This window comes from Tyto alba, unplaced genomic scaffold (genome assembly GCF_018691265.1).
Source record: "Tyto alba isolate M040663 unplaced genomic scaffold, T.alba_DEE_v4.0 Super-Scaffold_6, whole genome shotgun sequence".
Classification (NCBI taxonomy): domain Eukaryota; kingdom Metazoa; phylum Chordata; class Aves; order Strigiformes; family Tytonidae; genus Tyto; species Tyto alba.
In genome coordinates, this window is record NW_024881327.1 from 42,079,006 (window position 1) to 42,098,607 (window position 19,602).

Below are 19,602 nucleotides of genomic sequence, written 5' to 3' on the forward strand. Positions count from 1 at the left end.
AAGAACAAATTTCATTTGGAGTGAAGAAAAAAGATAGCATCAGAATTTCTGATATTAGTTTATTCATTCTACCCATCTACTTGCAGTCATTACACTTTCCAATTCATTGCATGGCTTCAGTAAACATGACTTGCATGCTATGAATATCAGAACAATGCCGAAAGATATGAGTCAATTTTCATTGCGTTAAAGGTTGATGCTCTCTGACACCTTCCACTGTAGAGGACATCTAGAAAGTACACTACCAGCATGGCTGAGATCCAAACAAAAGAATGGCATCATTAGAATTCATCTGGAAGCTGCATAAAGCCACTGAAACAGCTTGAGAAACTCAGACTGACTAGTTTTTTTTATACTCAATCAACAGCTAATATCAAAGAGGTCTGAAGTTAAATATTCACATTTAGTGTGATAAAATTAGGGTTAAAATACAATGCTCTAAAAATCAAAGGATTAAAACCCAAAGTCTTAAGTGGACTGGATCCCTCATGCCAAAGATCTCTCTTTGGTCAAAGAGTCAAACTAAACATCAGAAGAAAGGCTTCATACTTCAGTTTTGCAATGGCATTGTTGTCTGACCTCAAGCTTTAAGTTGCTTAATATCTCAGTGCCCTGCTTCTCAACCTGTACCTTGGAGAAAATGCTGAATTTTAATCTATTCCTCCACCTCATCAGCTTGATTCAGACTACAGAGTCACTGGAGCACAGTGTCTCTAAGTGTCTGCTCCCCAGTCAGCAACATTTGACATTAGAGCTTAGATCCACTTTCCTAGCAGCAAAACCAAGTATTAACTTGTTATCTCTAAGGGGATGAAGCAAATTCACATACAGCCAAGTGTGTTTGTTTCACTGACTGGCAAAACTATCACTGATGTCATCAGCATCAGGGTATCCTGTGTAACCTGATAGATTTGTTTTAAAGTTGCAGGTGATAAAATTTGCAGATAGTGGGACAAAGGAATTGAACAAAAACACAGCAAAAGAGAGGTTTGATCACCAGGAAACAGTCCCTGTAAACCAAGCCTAACAGGACTTTAAACAATGCCTAAAATACTACTTTTCCCCAAAACAGGGCTCAACTCAGTTCTTGCACATTGGATAAAGAATCCAGTGTTAGCTACTCTAGGTCTCTCTTCTGCCTCTCCTTCGATCCTTTTTCTTTGTTCAAGGACAGAGAAACTAAAAGCAACCTCTTTGCAGAGCCCTCTTACACCACTTACATAAAAGCCAATAATTCCAGATTAAATTATTTTTTAATACTCTATCTAAATACAGCTTTCACTATTTCCTAGAGATTTAATACAAATTTAAGCAAAACTGGAAGCATATAAGCATTCTAACTGCCATCCTGAGAGAAACTGTAGAGATGACAGCATTAAAATTTAACCAGGAGTTTTCACAGCAATAGCTGTCTAATGATGCCCTCTAGCAAAGAGGTTTTGGTCTTAAAAACCCATTTTGTTTGTTCTACTCCAATGGTCTCCCTAACCTCACTTGGATGGTTGCAAACAGTAGATGTAAAAAAAAAAAAAAATAATCCTTATGAATACAAAGCACTGAAGTATTAAAAAAGGATTACAAACAGGCACATACCAAGTATGTAATAAATACGATGAAAGGAAGAGGCCCTTCCAAAGTTTCTACTATTTAAACTGCATAAGCCTGCTTGGAGGGAGATAGACAGGTAGGAGGCTGTAAATATAATCTTTAAAAATTCAGTGATTGAAGCATATCATGTGGTTATGGATTTTATCGTATGCATAGCACTGTAACATGAACAATTCTGTAACATAGTCATGACAATTTACACACTATTCCAGTCATGACTCATAATCACTTCCCAGTTTTCTTCCTTGTGATCAATAAAACTTTAATATTAATTAGCCACCAAAATACTGCTCTTTGTGACCATAGATCTCTGGATGCTACTGTAATAAAAATAAATAATAGTAATAATAATAAACTATCTTCCCTGGCTCTAATACTTTACTTCTATTTATTCCTATCACTGAGTGCATCAAAGTGCACATATTCACAGAAATTAAAGGCTGGACCATCAGGAGCTACAAACCAGCACTGCTAAATCAAAGTCTAATAAGCCACTGTGATAGTTGCTGTCTCCTAACAGGAATTTTTCCTTTTTACAACTTCATTACTTACAGGACTATGTGCTTCTAAAATCTGAATACATTCCAATTTTGACAGGGTTTTTGACGTGCTCAGTTGTTCAAAGAGCAAAGCTTGTACACTTATGATTGCAGCATACCGCTCCAACATTTGGGATTTTTTAACAGTCTTTCGAAAGGCTAAAGAAGCAATATATTCTCCAAGTTTATTTTCCACATCACGCAGCTGACACTCTTTCTCAAGCAGCAACTCATACTTAACCTAAAAAACAGCAAAACACAAAATAGATTAACAGAAAAACCTACCTGCATGCTCATGACTTTACTACTCTGTAATTAATGAGCAGGATTAAAGCATCAAATAAATCAATGCTGTTATCTTATAATGTAATACAGTGTTTAAAAAGTGCTGTTAACATTAAATTCCAAGCTTTTACTGTGTTTAAGTGATCAAAAAAATACTACACTAAGGTTCAGATATTTCAAAGACATCAGGCTTTGTTTTAGGGTGGTCATAACTTTAATATTAAAAACATAAAATAGAGGATCTGTGTAATTTTTAATATAATAAAAGTAAAAATTAAAAATATAAACAAAACTAAGCTTACCTATGTGACTGGTTAAATGGGAAGATAAAATATATCTTTCTGTTTAGCAAAAATACAAAATTTATAGAAAGTCTGTATTTAGTTTCAAATTGGCAAGCGTCAGTTAATACTGACCAATGAAATCCAACCTACTATTCTTTAAGCAAATAACCAAAAATCCTCTTACATAAAACAAAGTTAAACTGTATATCAAGAGTCTATTGGTAATGGATTTCAAACAAGATTAAAACTGTATTGAATCGACATCAAACAGGATTAAATCAAAATTATTTAACTCAACAGCTACGTTGCTGCCACACATCTGATGGGACATCCACAGAAATTGTCCAAGGGTGAAAGGCAAGCACAGCATGTGTAAGCACACGATCAAATGCAACAAGATTGATGAGCTCTCCATGCCTTACCACTGACATTCACAGCCAGTGATATTGCCACTGTGACTGTTTTTCTGCAAAACAGTATGGATAGTAGCGAGATCCAATTACTGTCTTTAGATGCTTCCGTCTGAGCTTGTCACTTTAAGCTCCCTTACAGTCAAAGAAAAGGAAAATGTGCTTCTCTATGTTTTGTATCCTAAAAAATGTTTTTCCACTGACATGTAAGTGTGGATGTCCAGGTTAGACACTGATGGCTACACTGCATATCTAACATTTGGGTAGCTGAATCCTCAAAGACGGTAAATAATTACGTTTGGTTTTATGCTCTCTTCCTGTAATATCCACGCAGGACCAGTAGCTGGGTTGTAAGAGAGAAGACACAGATAGAGAAAGCACGTGCAATCATGAGAGCTTTGGCTCCACTACTTGGTGTTGGTATCAACTGCTGCCCCACGCACTGGATTTAGAATAAAGCTAAGCACAGAAACAGTCCACCTGTACACTGCTGGGTATCAGAGTGCAGGGTTTTTCCTCACTCCATCTCTAAATTCTCTTTTGGTCCTGAAAAATCTAATCTGATAGGTTTCACAGCATACCAAAAAAAAAAAAAAATGTTTTCAGAAATCAGCATTTTCAGAAGTTTACAGTATTATGTATTTTACCAGCAATGCTCAAGTAACTACTGCCTGTGATAGAATGGAATAAAGAACCACAGCCATCAAAGGAGGTATCTCAAAAACTTTTATATAAGTTTTGGTTAAGTTTATTATCACCATGGCACCTGAGAGCAGGTACTCACATCTGCATTCTATGAAAAGTATTTATTCCATCAAGTGTGGCCTCTCTCAAAGAGCAGGCAGAGATGAACTATTTAATGGAGATACCTACATGGTTAGTATCTTGGCACAGTAAGCATCCTGTGGTATACCTTTATACACGCAGTCTTAATCTCTCTACAGTTTTACCAGAATAATAAAATATAGTATTTGCCCTTTAAGCATGAACTACAACACAATAAAGGTCAACTGTATTCTTTAGACACTGTATGACTTCCAATGGACACAAGACCTGATTTTGTCCCTCAGCATATCTTTGCACAAATAGAGGTGGTATGTACTCAAGACATTAAAATCTTATCAGCTTTCTGTTCGTGCCAAACAGAATTACACATTATTGACTCTATTCATGATTAGCTTTACAGGAGCATTTAGGGAGTTCTCCATCATTTTAGATCCCTAAGATGATAAATATGCAACATGATGCCCATTAATTTTCTCTGGAAATTTTATTGATAAGAGACCTGCTAAGAGTGACTGTACCATACCAATTCTATTATCCAGTAGAGAGAGCTAAATTTTAAATGTGATTTGGAACCACATATGCTTGTGATATTCTCATTCGTACTCATGCGATATTCTCCAAAGTCTCTATTACATCATTTGGAATATCCCTGAACACAAGAGGTGGAAAGTTACCTTCAGAAAATTTTTCCTACTAACGTGAATTAAGCTAATTACAACACAAGAGTAAGAAATCATCCTACAAAGCAGAAGCAAGATTAATTTTCTTGATATCTTTAGAAATCTCCATTTTAAAAGACAGACATTGTATCTCAACATTACTGTTAATCTAGCAAACAGATCTTTAATAACATTAAGTGTGTGACACTAAACAGCATGTAAGCATATAGGTTACAAATAAACATATGGGATATTTGAGTTAGGAGAAGAATTCAACTTAGAAATCATACTGGAAAGACAGTAACCAAAATGCTAAAACTAAGCTGTTATTTTTTGTATATGGGAGGCAGAGTTCTCCAGCGAAAAGCAAAAGAGATAGCCAAAGTTGGGAATTTATGGAAAAAGAGCTGAGCTGCCTTCCAGTACTTATTGAAAAAATGTACATGACATTTACCTTAGACTAGATCCAGAAATATCCATTGCTTGTTTTTATGTGTTTTCAGTAGGGAAAAAAATCAATAGTAATAATAATAGCTTTTATATCTATCTTCTATATTCTTCGCAGGCAGGCAAGTGAATTTGAGGCCTACTGTCTTCTATAGAATGCTTTTTACTGAAAAACAAATAACTTCAGCATCTCTCATTCAAGCTCACAATCCAGCAGTTCACAGGCATCTGAAAGTGTACACTGTACTCTAGCAGCACTGATCAGAAATTAAATATAAAAACTTCCACAGAATATCCTACAAATCATGACTTTGATATAGATATATACAGTCAATCCCACTCTAACATAGGTTTTTTTGAGAGTTTGTTTGTTTTGGTTTATTTGTTTTGTGAGAGCAAATGTATTTTCAAAATCTGAAGTGCTAATTCAAGATACTCTTATAAATCAGGAACAAAACTATTCCACACCTCAGTTTAAGGCAAATATTTAAACCAAAATATTTATTTTTTAAAAAAATCAATCCTGATACTAATACTACTAATACTACTACTAATAATAAAAATCTTTCTTCAAAAGCCTGTGCACAAGACAAATCTTTCAAATGAGACTCAAGTTTTTGTTCTGAAACGCACATTGAATTAATTGTTATACTCCTGATCACTGTGACACAAGACAATGTTCTCAAAAGCAATTAGCAATTTTCAGAGCTATATTGTCTGACTGATCAATTTTTTAAGGTCTCAGTGGTGAACTTTCAGTTGACTTGCCCTCACCCCTCTTCATCAGTGAAAGTTGCTGCATTCTTAGGTGATTCTTTAAGAGAGGATGGAATGGAAGTGAGTCCTTAACAGTCAAACAGACATGTTAAATACCAGAAGAAATAGCTTCTAAAGGAAGGCAAGGAATTTATATTGGATTTAATTAGCCACTTAATACTCCATTAAAAGCTACTATCTAGCAAGGTGTTCAGGGAGATGCACCACTACAGCAGACATCACTTTAAGGGGCAATTAGTGTCAGAAATGAGCCAGGTTGGACAACAAATGCTACAAGCCATCTTTAAAACCTTTGGCAACGTTGAGTTTTCAGTTTACTTAAAAGCAGGAAAATGAAGATGGATGAGAACAACCAATGTTTTTGTTGCAAAAGACTAAATGATTTATATTATGATTTTCATTACCATAGCAACTATTCGAGGAATGGAAAAAAAATAAATTCAAGGAGGCCTACCTGACTAGAAGTAAATAGGTCCATTTTCAAAAGAACTAACGCTTCAGAGTGTATGTGACGGTCCCTATTCAATGTATGAGGGCAGCTTCTTAACTAACAGAAATTATTGCAACACTACTAGCTTGAATAAGTTATGACAACATACACACACTGAGGAGCTGATCCTTCTTTCCTTCCAGCTTTTATTTACGTGTCTAAGATAGTGCCTGCCAGAATAAATACATTATTACACTATCTTAAGAAAGGGGAAAATATATGCTTGAGGTAAGATTCGTTTTATATGACACAAAATTAGTAAATAATATCTGAAGGCTGCCTTTGTGGTTTAGAAACAGGGTGTGCTATAAACCTTTAAAAATATAGATTGGAAAAATTACACAGAAATGTTTTGACAGATGCGTGCACGCAACTAAATTTAAAGTTTGCTTTTTTTCTTCACAGGAGGCTCAGTTTCAGACACAGGGATTTAAAATGAATTATACATACATGAAATCTGGGAACGGATGAATGAATAATGAATAGATGAATGAGTAAATGAGTGATCACCTTTAGTGTAAGTTTGAAGTCATTACAATGAATAATGAATAAGGATGGAAATGCAGTTTGACAACTGAAGTTCACATATAAGGAGACACAAGAATGTGTATTTTAATTGCAGCTGAATTCAAAGGCAAAAGAGATGACACTGATGACAAAAACACTTATCCTTTTGTCAACCACTTCAAATAATAGCAGGTTTATTCAATATGTTCACTATATTCCATGAATCATGATATACGGTCCAAACTGTAAAACTAGATACTATTTGCATATTACTAAGTACAAAGCCATACATTCAGCATGCCCAAATACATAAGAATGCTGTTCAGCTTTATCATTCAGCATCTATTCAACATTATACAGTACATCAACTGCTTTTAATTAAAAAAAATGTTGCATTACTCAACTGGTACTATTATCTACCCCTAGTCACCTGAGTTTGTTTCTGCCTCTCGTCAGCTCTGAAATCACAGCTCTGCAAACAGAAATACATTTGTGAAAATCAAAGCTTGCAAGTAGACCTGACTTCACTGTGACATAGAAGGTGACTTCAGTAGAAGCTGTATCAAATATTAACTACAAACTAAATTATAAACTGGCTATAAACTAATATCCTGTGGCCATTCTTGAAGCCTTTTATCATACCAAACTGAAGACTATAAAATACTGCTTGACATTGCACTATTTGACATAATACCATTAGAGTCTCAAACTACTCTGGTTATGAAGAATCAACTCCCGCAGGTCTGCATATTTGTTGCTGATTCTACCCGAGACATCCAAACTACACAAAAAATTGTCAGTGATGTAAATGCAGTATGATTAGTCCTTGGCTTGAAAGCACTGACTTATAAATTCCATATTTAGTTCAGACTAATTGCTAACTAGCATTGCTTCAGTCCTAAACATTACAGATAAAGGGAATAATCTGAAAATATACTTGATTACCTGCAACACCAAAGACATTCCTCATGAGAGTCGTATTGTTTCTTTTAAGCCCAGCTGGGAAAACAGACTAAGAATGTCGGTATTTTTACCACTGTGTTTCTTCTGGGGTAGGTAACTGCTATTTCAGAAAGGAACAGCTACTTCCTCACACACAAGAGAGCTCAAAATAAATATGAAACACAGGAGTAGTAGACACGGTCTGCTTTTGAAGATTTTCAGATCAAGGTCAATGCTATTCTCAGGTGCTTCAAGACTAGGCTTCAAACTTCTTGCCGTGGCCTCTCACTACCTCCTGTCTATGAGTTGTTCTTTTTCATGCCTGTTTTACATTATTACAAAACACATCCTGCTGGTGCTTTCAGAAGCATTACCTGGAAACCATTTCACAGCCATCCTGTAGCAAGACAGAACCCACAACACTGTGTGAAGTCTGCAGGAAAACAGCAGCAGTGACAGTGAAGGCAGGAGAAATACAGCAGAACTGTACTGCTTCACTGTCCTTTTTCCTTGCCTTGAATTGCCTGTGCAACTTCTGATGGTTAATTTTGAGTTAGATGATGAAAGTGTTCACATTAATGCAAAATTTATAAGTGTAAGATTCTAAATGAGGATCAAGGTAACAGATTGCAATGGGTAAAAGAAAGAAACTCTATTTCTGTGATCAACATAAGGTTTACTGCATATTTCTGTCTCCTAATAATAATGTGAGAACTAACGATTTTCCTTAACAATAGTTTAGCTTCCTTAGCCCAAAGCATTTGGTTTTATAACTAATGCGCAGCCATACAAACAGAACAACAGGTATGCCAAATAGTTCATATAAAAATGAAACAATGAGGCTTAGAGAGGCTAATTTTCCAATTTTAAAACAAGATTATAACAAAAACGTAAGGTAATATTCACACCAAACAAGTATTCAATACTTTTTGTAACATAAGAGCTGAGCTCATACTTCATTGTACTTTCAGGTATTGGTACAAAAATAGTAAATAAAAAACCAAAATATCTGAATTTTGGAGGTCAGGTCACTGGGTATTGAAGCCAAAATTATAAATGCCTCCAGTAAAGGATTAGGGGTATTCTTGGATGAGAGTTATTAAATTATTAAAGAGGGCCAGAACTCACTTGCCTACTTGTTGCATTCTTGTCCAAGCATCCGCTCTCACTTTGAAAGATTTCACAAGTGAGAACTTTGAAATTCCTTCTCCAAGTTACAACTTTGAAATTCCTTCTCCAAGTGACAGAGGAGCCAATGAGGAGAAGTGCTATGCTGGAACTTGTCTCACCAAAAGTGAGGGGCCAGTGGGGAGTGTGAAGCTCAAGGGCAGCCTTGGTTGGCTGCAGTGACTGTGAAATGGTGGAGTTCAAGATCCTTAGTGCAGCAAGGAAGGAACACAGTGAACTCCCTACCCCAGACTTCAGGAGAGCAGACTGGCCTCTTCAGGGATCTGCTTGGCAGAGTACCATGGGGTAAAGCCCCAGAGGGAAGAGGGGCCCAAGAAAGCTGGTTAATATTCAAGGATCACCTCCTCCAAGCTCAGGAGAGATTCATCCAAAGACAGGGAGTCAGATAAGAACACCAGGAGACCTGCATGGATGAACAAGGAGCTCAAACATAAAAAGGAAACCTACAGGTGGTAGAACCAAGGACAGGTAGCCTGCTGGGAATACAGAGAAACTGCCCGAGCAGCCAGGGATCAGGATAGGAAGGCTAAAGCCCTGATAGAATTAGATCTGGCCAGGGACAGGGAGGTCAAGGGCAACAAGAAAAATTTCTATAGGAATGTCAGTGATAAAAGGAAGACTAGGGAAAATGTGGGCCCTCTCTGGAAGGAAACAGACTTGGTTACCTGGGATATGAAGAAGACTGAGGCACGCAATGACTTTTCTGCCTCAGTCTTCACCAGTGAGGGCTCCAGCCACACTGCCCAAGATGCAGAAGGCAAAGGCGGGGACTGGGAGAATGAAGAACTGCCCGCTGTAGGAGAAGATCAGGTTTGAGACCATCTAAGGAACCTGAAGGTGCACAAATCCATGGGATCTGATGAGATGCATCCACAGGTCCTGAGGGAACTGGCAGATAAAGTGGCTAAGTCACTGTCTGTCATATTTAAGAAATCATGGTGGTCCGGTGAAGTTCCCACTGACTGGAAAATAGGAAACATAACCTCAATTTTTAAAAAAGGAAAAAAGGAAAACCCGTGGAAGTACAGGCCAGTCAGTCTCACCTCTGTGCCCTGCAAGATCATGGAGCAGATCCTCCTGGAAGCTATGCTAGGGCACGTGGGAAATAAGGAAGTGACTGATAACAGCCGACACAGCTTCACTAATGGCAAATCATGCCTGATGAATTTGGTGGCCTTCTACAATGGGGTTACAGTGTTGCTGGATAAGGGTAGAGCAACTGATGTCATCTACCTGGACTTGTGCAAATCTTTTGACACTGTCCTGCACGACATCCCTGTCTAAATTGGACACACATGGATTTGATAGATGGACCATTCAGTGGATAAGAAACTGGCTGGACAGAGTTGTGGTCAATGTCTCAATGTCTGAGTGGAGAGCAGTGACAAGTGGCATTCCTCAGAGGTCAATGTTGGGATCAGCACTATTGAGTGAACCCTCAGCAACTTTGCCAATGACACCAAGCTGTGTGGTGTGGTTGACATGCTGGAGGGAAGGGATGCCATCCAGAGGGACCTCGACAGGCTTCAGAGGTGGGCCTGTGCAAACCTCCTGAAGTTCAACAAGGCCAAGTGCAAGGTCCTGCACATGGGTCAGGGCAATCCCAAGCACAAATATAGGCCGGGCAATCAATGGGTTGAGAGCAGCCCTGAAGAGAAGGACTTGGGGATGCTGGTGGGTGGAAAACTGAATATGAGCCAGCTGTGTGTGCTCACAGCCCAGAAAGCCAACTGTATGCTGGGCTCCATCAAGAGAAGTGTGGCCAGCAGGTCAAGGGAGGGGATTCTGCCCACCTACACTGCTCTTGTGAGACCCCACCTGGAGTCCTGTGTTCAACTCTGGGGCCCCCAGCCTAAGAAAAACATGGACCTGCTCCAGTGAGTCCAGAGGAGACCACAAGTGTGATCAGGGTCTGGAGCACCTCCCCCATGAGGACAGGCTGAGAGAGTTGGGATTGTTAAGCCTAGAGGAGACTCCAGGGAGACATTATAGTGGCCTTCCAGTACTAAAGGAGTCCTACAGGAGAGATGAGGGGTGTAGTGATAGGGCAAGGGGTAACGGTTTTAAACTGAAAGAAGGTAGATTACATGTAAGAAAGAAATTCTTTAATGTGAGGGTGGTGAGGCATCAGAACAAGTTGCCCAGAGAAGTTGTGGATGTCCCCTCCCTGGAAGTGTTCAAGGCCAGGTTGGATGGGGATTTGAGCAACCTGATCCAGTGGAAAGTGTCCCTACCCATGGCAGTGGGGTTGGAACAAAATGATCTTTAAGGTCCCTTCTAACCCAAATTATTCTATGATTGCATGCTCAACTAGATAAACTTGATTTTACCATCTGCAACCATTCGTGAAACTATTTTTTATCTACTGATTTTAACTACCAATGGCACTTGTTTGTTCTATATAGTTCTTAGAGCCATGCATCGCCTGTCTACCACAGTTATCATTGTAATGTTCCTCTGATATACAAAAATAGTATTACCCGTATTTTACCAGTGGAAAGAGAAGGAAAGAAAGGTTAAAGAACACAAGCAACACCTCATGGAACAACTGCTGACAGAGAAGTTAAAAGTCTCCAAAATTCCATATTGTCATTGGCCCCACTCATTCCTTAAGGATTAACTTTAGACTGCAGCTGTGAGCCTTTTAAAAGACACCCACCAAAATCAAGGCACCCTTTCAATATGCGCTGTACAAATAAACTCATCCCCCACCCAAGAAGTCTTTGGACCTAAGAACCCACTTCTGGGTTTTCAATAGCATTAGGAGAGTTCCAAGAACTAAATCTTGCTCAGTTGAAGTATGCAATGAAGCACCTTCCATGTTTTGAATGCCTTACTGAGAAAACCACAGGACCTAGGGAAGTCCTGTAATCATGCATATGCCAAGCCCCAGAATGACCAGAAATAAAAAGGGTGAGATATGACATCAGTTTTGGAACTAAGGTGCAAAAATTAAAACAAAGGAAAAATTATTAAGCTTTAAACACAACGTCTTGACAAATGCAGGCAAGAGTAGAGAGATGCATCATGTCACTACAAGTTATGCTTTTTTTATCTGGTTCTTATTCACACTGATAGAAAACCATCATACTTTAATCACTCAAGATCTAGGTTTTGACCTCAGCACAGAAAAAGCTTGTGCTTACCTTATTCAAATTTTCATCTTGCACTGAGTCTTCATAAATGAAAATTTTGTCCTGTAAAGATTTCTTCAGAATATCTATCTTATTTCTATTCCTGGATCCCATTTTTTTTGTTTTAGAATGCTGCTGTAAGAAGATGAGCATAAAATACTTTATTTGTAAGAGATATATGAGGATGCTAACATTAAGATTATTACCTGCTATTATTGGCAGATCACTAATTAATGAAACACTTCACAAGGACAGCTTTCACTGAGAAAATATTTCTGAAATGAAGGTCCTGCCTATTTATTCAGAAGATTCCTTTCAGACATTCAGACAAAGTTGGAAATTTCTTTTTTAATTTCTTTCAAGTAGAATTATATATTCATCCTTTCCATGAAAACTGCTAGCAGATAAAGTGGATTTTAAGCAAGCTTTTGCAGTGATTAGAGAAGATTTTAACTGATACATTGTCTCCTTAGCATGGTTAAAAACGAACAAAGAATATTAATTTAAGAACTACATTGTTTTCAAAACACATTATATGAATCACAAATGAACCATGATAGTATTAAGGAGCACCATTCCATGTAATCAGATTATTCTTGACCTTTATATTTCCTTAAAAGTATATCAACTAAGTATAATGTACTCTTGGGGAAATGATAACATCTGTTCATCTATAAGGCTTTGCAAAGTAATTTCCTTTCTTCAGTACTTTAGAAATTAAGGTTTTGAACCAGGCTATTTCCTAGTACAATTAACCAAGTTAATTCACATGTTTAGAAAACATAACTGAACCAAAACAAAGCAAGGGACAGTTCTCCTTTTTATCATGACATCAAATACAATTCGTACAAGAAACACTTTTTCCCCCTTCCTATTTAAGAACTGAAAATAATTTATGATCCCACAGGTTTTACATTTTACTGAAGGAATTAAATACCTCTTACACAGTTCTTGAAAGTGCTAGATTTGATAGACAGATAGGAATGTCTCTCTAACTTTGAGTATGTCTCATCTCCTATATGTTTAGATTTGAAAAAAAAAAAAACAAAACAAAACAACAAAACCCAACCTTTCATATATGCCCATTTTTTTAGAAAGAAGAAACAGAAATTAAGCCCAAATTCTTGCCAAGAAAGACCAGCTAATTCAGGAACTCTACTTTCATAAATGGACAAGACAATGTAGAATATTCCCCTACAGAAACTCCCTAAATCTTTTCTTGATATAGTGTCAAAAAGTAATGTGTAGGGCCAGCCAGAAAAATCTCAGCCTGGGTTCTAAAGGACCCAACTCATCCCTAATATTCAGAGCCAGGCTCAGCAGTGCTCAAATTTTTGACATTTCAGTTGCCTCTCCTCAGAGGTGCAGACCCTTCTGGCCACCCATCTGCTTCTCTATAACTATGCCTTCTTCCTAGGAAAGCTGGAGAACATGCAAGCAGTAGAAATACACAGGTATATATGAAAAAATCATACTTAGCCAACTGTTGCCCAGTCACCTATGGGGTCCACTGATCAATGCAGACAGAAGTGTGCACCACTGTCACGCCTATGAAGAAGCTAGGGACCCACGGTTGTCAGCCTTGGCTGCAGATGACAGATACACCCGTGAACCCCTTGCACATCCCCACATTGATCTCACATTGTTCCTACCTGCTTATTGATCATTGCTAAGTTCTGATCGACTTTCAGCATCTCAGCATCCCTCTGCTCTCCCTCAAAAGCCTGAAGCAGTGTTCTGGCTCTTATCTTGGGCCAAGCCAAGCTGCTGTCCAGCTGAGAGAAGCAGCAGTGTAACTCTTGCCTCATTCTAAGCAATTCCTCTTCTGATAGAGAGAGGGGTAAACCTAGAAGCTGCCTGTTAAAAAAACAAAAGCCATTTGCTGTTCAGTGATATAGGCAATACTGAATAAAATATAAGACACATGCACAAAAGTACTTTACATGACAATGATCATCTTTTTTTGTTTTATTCATACATCACTTAATGATTCCACACATATGAGTGAGCCGCTAAGCATGATCGAAATTTCCTTGAGGATACTTTAAATTCTGCATACAGAACTTCCTGGACTGTAAAACTTCATTTTCAAGGAGAAACAGTTTTTGAATATTTTAAAAAATAAAAAACATTTTTAGCACATTTCCTATGCACAGAATCCTTCCACCTCTTCAGAAAATACAAACCCTGAACTTAAGGCTGAAACTGAGATAAAAGCTTCCCCGAAAGCCTCCCTGTGCTGCTTCCCAGTACTCGGCAGTCACAGCTTCTGAGAGGTGAAAAAAAAAATAAAAAAATGTATCCCATTATTATAAACTCATATATGTCATCCCTCCCATCACCAAGTCACAAGGGTTCCAGCTGTTCTTTGTAAAAAAGCTTTTAGCAGTCCAAACAACACGGAATATATTTTAGCAGCAAATTGAATCACTCAAAGTTCCCGTTTTGTAGAAAGAAGATTCTCAATATAGAAGTCTGGGGAACTGATCCTCAGGTCAAGCTAAAGCTTCCTTAAAAACAAAGCATGTTAAAGTCTAAATTCATCTTACAGTTGTGACTAACCTTAAATTATATTCGTCATCTTATCTTGTCACTGAAATATTTCCTTAAGAGTATTTAATTAAAAAAATAGCATAATTCTTTTATTTGGAGATTTTCCCTATCTCCCAAAAAATGTATTTGTATTTAAAGCTTGAACATTATGTTTTTAAAAATGTAAAAATTGTTTGTTCCATTAGGACTGATGCTTTTATTCAGTGTATCACACGCCTTATCGTTTCATTAGAATATTTCTGAGCTTAGAAATCCTTATTTCTGCTTACTGATTCAAATTACAGCTAAATCCTAAATAAAAACATTTTTAATATGCATAAAGTTTTTTTCTTAAAAATAAAACATATAAAGGCAACAGTACTCCAAGCAAGCATTTACAGTATACTTAACTACTTCTCATCTTGTCTTAGACTTTCAGAAGAAAATCCATACTCTATATCCATATATGCAGATATACAGACAGAGATATAAAAGAAAATACAGCAAATCACAGTTTTGTCCTATCCATATTTACAAAGGACTTTAAACATTAATGATCTTCATAAAGACTTTGGACTAACTCATGGTCTCTTTGATAAACAACAAAAATGAAAAGCTATCATTCAAAATAATTCTTTGTGAAAACTAGATAGCAGATGAGAACGCAAACATGAGATCCGGCATCTGTCAGCGAAATATCAAAACTGACATAGAGTGGACTGAACATAAAGACAGAGACAGATTTTAAGGGGCTTTTGACAGGACAGTTGTGCAAATGCTGCATTTTTTGTATGTATTTTACTGGAAAAAAAACAAACTGCTTACTGTTGCTGTAAATAAAGATAGCATTTAACAAATACGACAGGCAACACTGCAGGCCATAACAAACTTATCACAGAATTGTGAAAGACCCACGGGATCATATAATCTACTTCCCTGCTCGTGCAGGTCTGCACTCAGCAATATAAAAGAGACAATAAGACATTGAAATGGCTTATAGAAAAGTATTTAAAATGCTGAATACAATCAAAGGCCTTGAAATTAGGATGAAAACAAGACAAATGGATTTTTTTTTTTTTTTTTTTAACAATCAAACATGCAACGGGCAAAGGTTTCTTTTCATATTTGTTTTATATGGTTTGACACTGTGCAACCTGAAAACTTAAAACAATCCTGTCTGGACAAAACTGCCCAGGCACATCTGTTTTGTCATAAAGAAGACGTATGAAGGAGATACCTTAACTTATGCTTTTCCTTGCCACCCCCCACTTTCCACCCTTCTGTTCAACTTCTCATGCCCTCTATGTTTGGTCCACGGGCAGACAGCTTGATACAGGTTTGCCTGATCCAGCTGCTTCCCCTACAGCTGCAATTTTGACAGCAAACTATTTTTTACATGTTCCCATGCCTCTAACAATGTCTGTTACGAAACATACACTGTATAAGAAATGTAGTAGTGTAAATATTCAGGTAACTCAACAACTAGTCATAAATGTACTTGAAATTAAGAAGAAATGCTAACGAACGGTGCAAATCTCTCAGGGACCTTGCTGTCAGGTCTGGGAGGCACTGATATAGTGTACTTCACATTTGCTAGCAGCCATGGTTAATAATTGTGCTAGTATCTATAGTTACTATACATATGGGGACAATTGGGAGGCTCTGAAGATTGGTTGAGCAAAACTTTAAATAGTGGTCAAGATGGCCCTGATTAGTGGATAACGAATTCATGAAGAATAGACTTTGATCTCCAAACCCTGGAAAATAGGTGGAACATCTTGTATCATAATAAGAATATCTGGGATTGACTGTGTTAAGGATGAGTTACTTGACAACCTGGCAAAGTGACTATTCAATTAAGTTACTTGGCAATGAAACTAACTTCTAAAGTGTCCTGAAGTGAACAAGTACCTTCATTATAATACTAAAAACCACACCCATGGGTCAAAAAGACCCCTGCCCAGGTCAAGACCCTTCTCCGGAGCATGCACACAAGTATCATGTAAGCAGTATTATAATTGTATGTTAATCACTAACCAATCAGTATCTAGTAGATGTGTTTGGAAAAGTACTAACCTCTGATTTTTGTGTATAAAAGAAGCACCAAAACCTGCCTGATTTGTCAAAAAGTCCACTGAGCACCCACACCTGAATAAATACATTGTATCTCCTGAGCACCTGAAGATTGGCTTATTGCATGTGGGGCACAAATCCACTTTTTGGGTGACAGCACCACACATGTCAACCCTCAGCTGTTGTGGTCTCCCCCTGAGCAAGGTCTCTCAATGGTGGCAAGGCCACCACTTGCCTTCCCATCTCCCCAGGGTCACACTGCAGCGGGCAGCGATGGCCATAAGGTGCACCTGGGGCCAACAAAGCTCTGTAAAATCAATCACCCATGCCACAACACCTCTCTGGCTGCAGGCTCGATGCCAGGGGCAACTTGTCAGCAGGCCAGATTGGCCAAGTCTGCTGTGGGGAGCCCACCAGCTGGAGAGCTACGCTACTGTGCTGTGTATTTATGAAATATGGGGAAATACTGTGGCAGAGCTTAAAACGAGCACCCGATGAGTAAGGCTTGACTTATGGCTGGAAGGAATATATTGAAATTGAACATGGGGCTAATTATGCCTGACATACTAAATGACATTTCCAAAGTGCTGGACCTCTGAGAACAGACTGAGAATAATAATGAAAATGCAGAAGTGAAACCTGACATGGAGTGAACAGAAGTATAGAAACATTCTACCTTTTTGGTTTCAAAACCACTGTTTCCCAGGATTTCCACTTCAGTGCTAGGAGTGCTGGCTCACCCACCAGCGCCGCAGGAGCTGAGAGCTTGTGAAAAATCAGTTTCCAAGCACATGACAGGGAACTTAGCATTAGGAATTATATCAGACAGGTGTGAAAACTCCTAGTTCATCTCTATTTGCAAGAATATCTACAAAAAAGGTACAGAGAGATACTTGCATGAATACTGATTGTTCCCAGCTCCTTAATTTTTTTTGTTCCAAAAGGCTTGTTTCCAATTCTTTGCTCAGCTTCTGCCTGGTGAGCTGAAGCAGCTCTTGAGCAGCCGTGTTCTTGTCACGCTCTTCCCTCTCAAGCTGTTCATGTTTAACAACCATCTCTTTTTTATGCTCCTCCACAGCTTCCAGCAGGAACATCTTCGGCACATTGAGCTTTACCAGTTCTTGAACAAATACTCCATACTGAACACGTTTAAGCTCTTCAACAGTTTTCTCCGTTAGACTAAATAGAAGCTCTTTCAGCTCTTCACTGGCCTCATTGTCAAGCTTTTCACTAAGTTCTTCAAATTCAATGGTGTGATCACTCAGAACATTTTTCCAGTGGCTCAGGTAGTGAGTGACCTCCTTACAAGTTTTGAAGGGGTCTCCAAGTGACAGCTGCTCCTTCTGCTGTTCTTTCTGCTGATTCATTTGGCAAAAAGAGGAACAACATTAAGAGAAGGAACATCTCAAATTCTAGATCTTTAAATATGTATTTCACAGCAAGGCAAGATTGCATGCTTTTTTTTTTTTGGTGTTCTCAAAACTGCTTTTCAGTGTCCAGAGACTTCTATCTAGTCCTCAACATGAAGGCTTTGTGTGCATCTAGCAGGCCTGTGATAATTCACATTACTGTTAGATTGGGGGGCTAACAGAGGCCTGTGATAATCTGCATTAATGCTAGATAGAAGGGCTAACACCTAAACAATTGCATGATCTTGTGATTTGACATAATCCCAACTGGCTGAACTGTAATGATCTGGCAGCATTCCAGAAGTGAATCTGGACCAAATACCAAGGAAGAAAAAGAAGACAAAAAAAGAGAGGAAAAGAAAGGTTGGGTTTTTTATTTATTTATTTATTTTCCCCATCTTTCAGCATGGAGCAATTTCATTGGAAAGCTAAACCAAAGGTACTTATACTGAGAATAAATACTACAAATTGAGTCTTCATTGTTATACCTGCTGTCTCTCCTTGCACTAATATTTGTTAAAGAACAGAAAACCCTGAAACACATATCCCACAACAGGTAAAATTAGTCTCACCTAACTTTGCTCATTTAAAGAAACATCGCCTAATCCAAGATTATTCTATATCCTTTATGCAAAGAAAGATAGGAACCTTTGGATAACAACTCTCCTCCATTTATCTCAGATTGCCTGCAAATCATCTTCCATTATGAGATGATTTGGAGCTCTTGGAGTTAGTCTTGTTTTTCAGATGGCTTAGGTGACATGAGTCCTACCACAAGCAGCCAGAGGTACAGCATCTTTTAAATAGTTTTGTTTTGTAGCTGAATTTTAATGAATTTTAACTATGCTGTAGAAGTCATTCAAGTCACACATAGCCAGGAAACCCACAGAAAACAACTGTCACAGATCTGTCCCTCACCAACTCTACAAACTACAACCTCAGTTGGCTTTTGCCTGACTGCACATGACATAGGCTTGTCATAATCCACCTTGGGCAGGTTAGACTAAGTAGAGGGGCTTCACACATTCCTCTAGTTATATTACTTTCTTGCAGGTTTTTCTAAAAGAGCAGCTAATAATTACTGCATAATTAATACAGCACAAGGCAGTACACAGCTATAAACAACATACACTTATTTTCATCCATGTTTCTGATAAGTGTTAACCCCTGCCCTAAGAAACACACTTTATTTTTCAATACATTCCATTTTTAATTCATGATAAGCCCTGTGAAAATAAATATACTGAAAATAATTACCTTTTGTAGCATTTCTCGCCTTCGCTTGGTAATGAGTTTCTGGTGAAGCTTTTGCTTTTCTTGTTTTAAATCATGATCGAATTTCTGTTTAACAGAGTTAATTTCAGCCTCAGCTCGGTCCAGCAGCACTCCCAAATGACTTTCAGGTAGATGACCTGCTCTGTAATAACAGTGTTTGAAGCCCGTTATCCCAAATTCTTAAGAGCAAAAGGGTATTTGAGGCAATTAGTACCATAGGACTCACTAAAGTAGACACACAGAATGATCTTTGTTTC

General features: G+C 38.0%; 1 protein-coding gene across 7 annotated transcripts in view; it reads right to left on the minus strand.

Annotated features, from left to right (window-relative positions):
* Nucleotides 1–19,602, minus strand: part of EVC2 (EvC ciliary complex subunit 2) — a 78,650-nt gene that overhangs the window by 10,813 nt on the left and 48,235 nt on the right. For 4 of the 7 annotated variants that reach the window (XM_032984443.2, XM_032984441.2, XM_032984450.2 and 1 more), the window contains 5 exons: nt 19,328–19,487; nt 17,559–18,019; nt 13,709–13,913; nt 12,069–12,191; nt 2,161–2,388 (listed from right to left, as the gene is read on the minus strand). In XM_032984443.2, coding sequence (XP_032840334.2) covers nt 2,161–2,388; nt 12,069–12,191; nt 13,709–13,913; nt 17,559–18,019; nt 19,328–19,487 — 1,177 coding nt within the window. The remainder of the gene's footprint in view (nt 1–2,160; nt 2,389–12,068; nt 12,192–13,708; nt 13,914–17,558; nt 18,020–19,327; nt 19,488–19,602) is intronic. The other 3 variants (XM_032984442.2, XM_042807933.1, XM_042807932.1) reach the window with 3 other exon arrangements.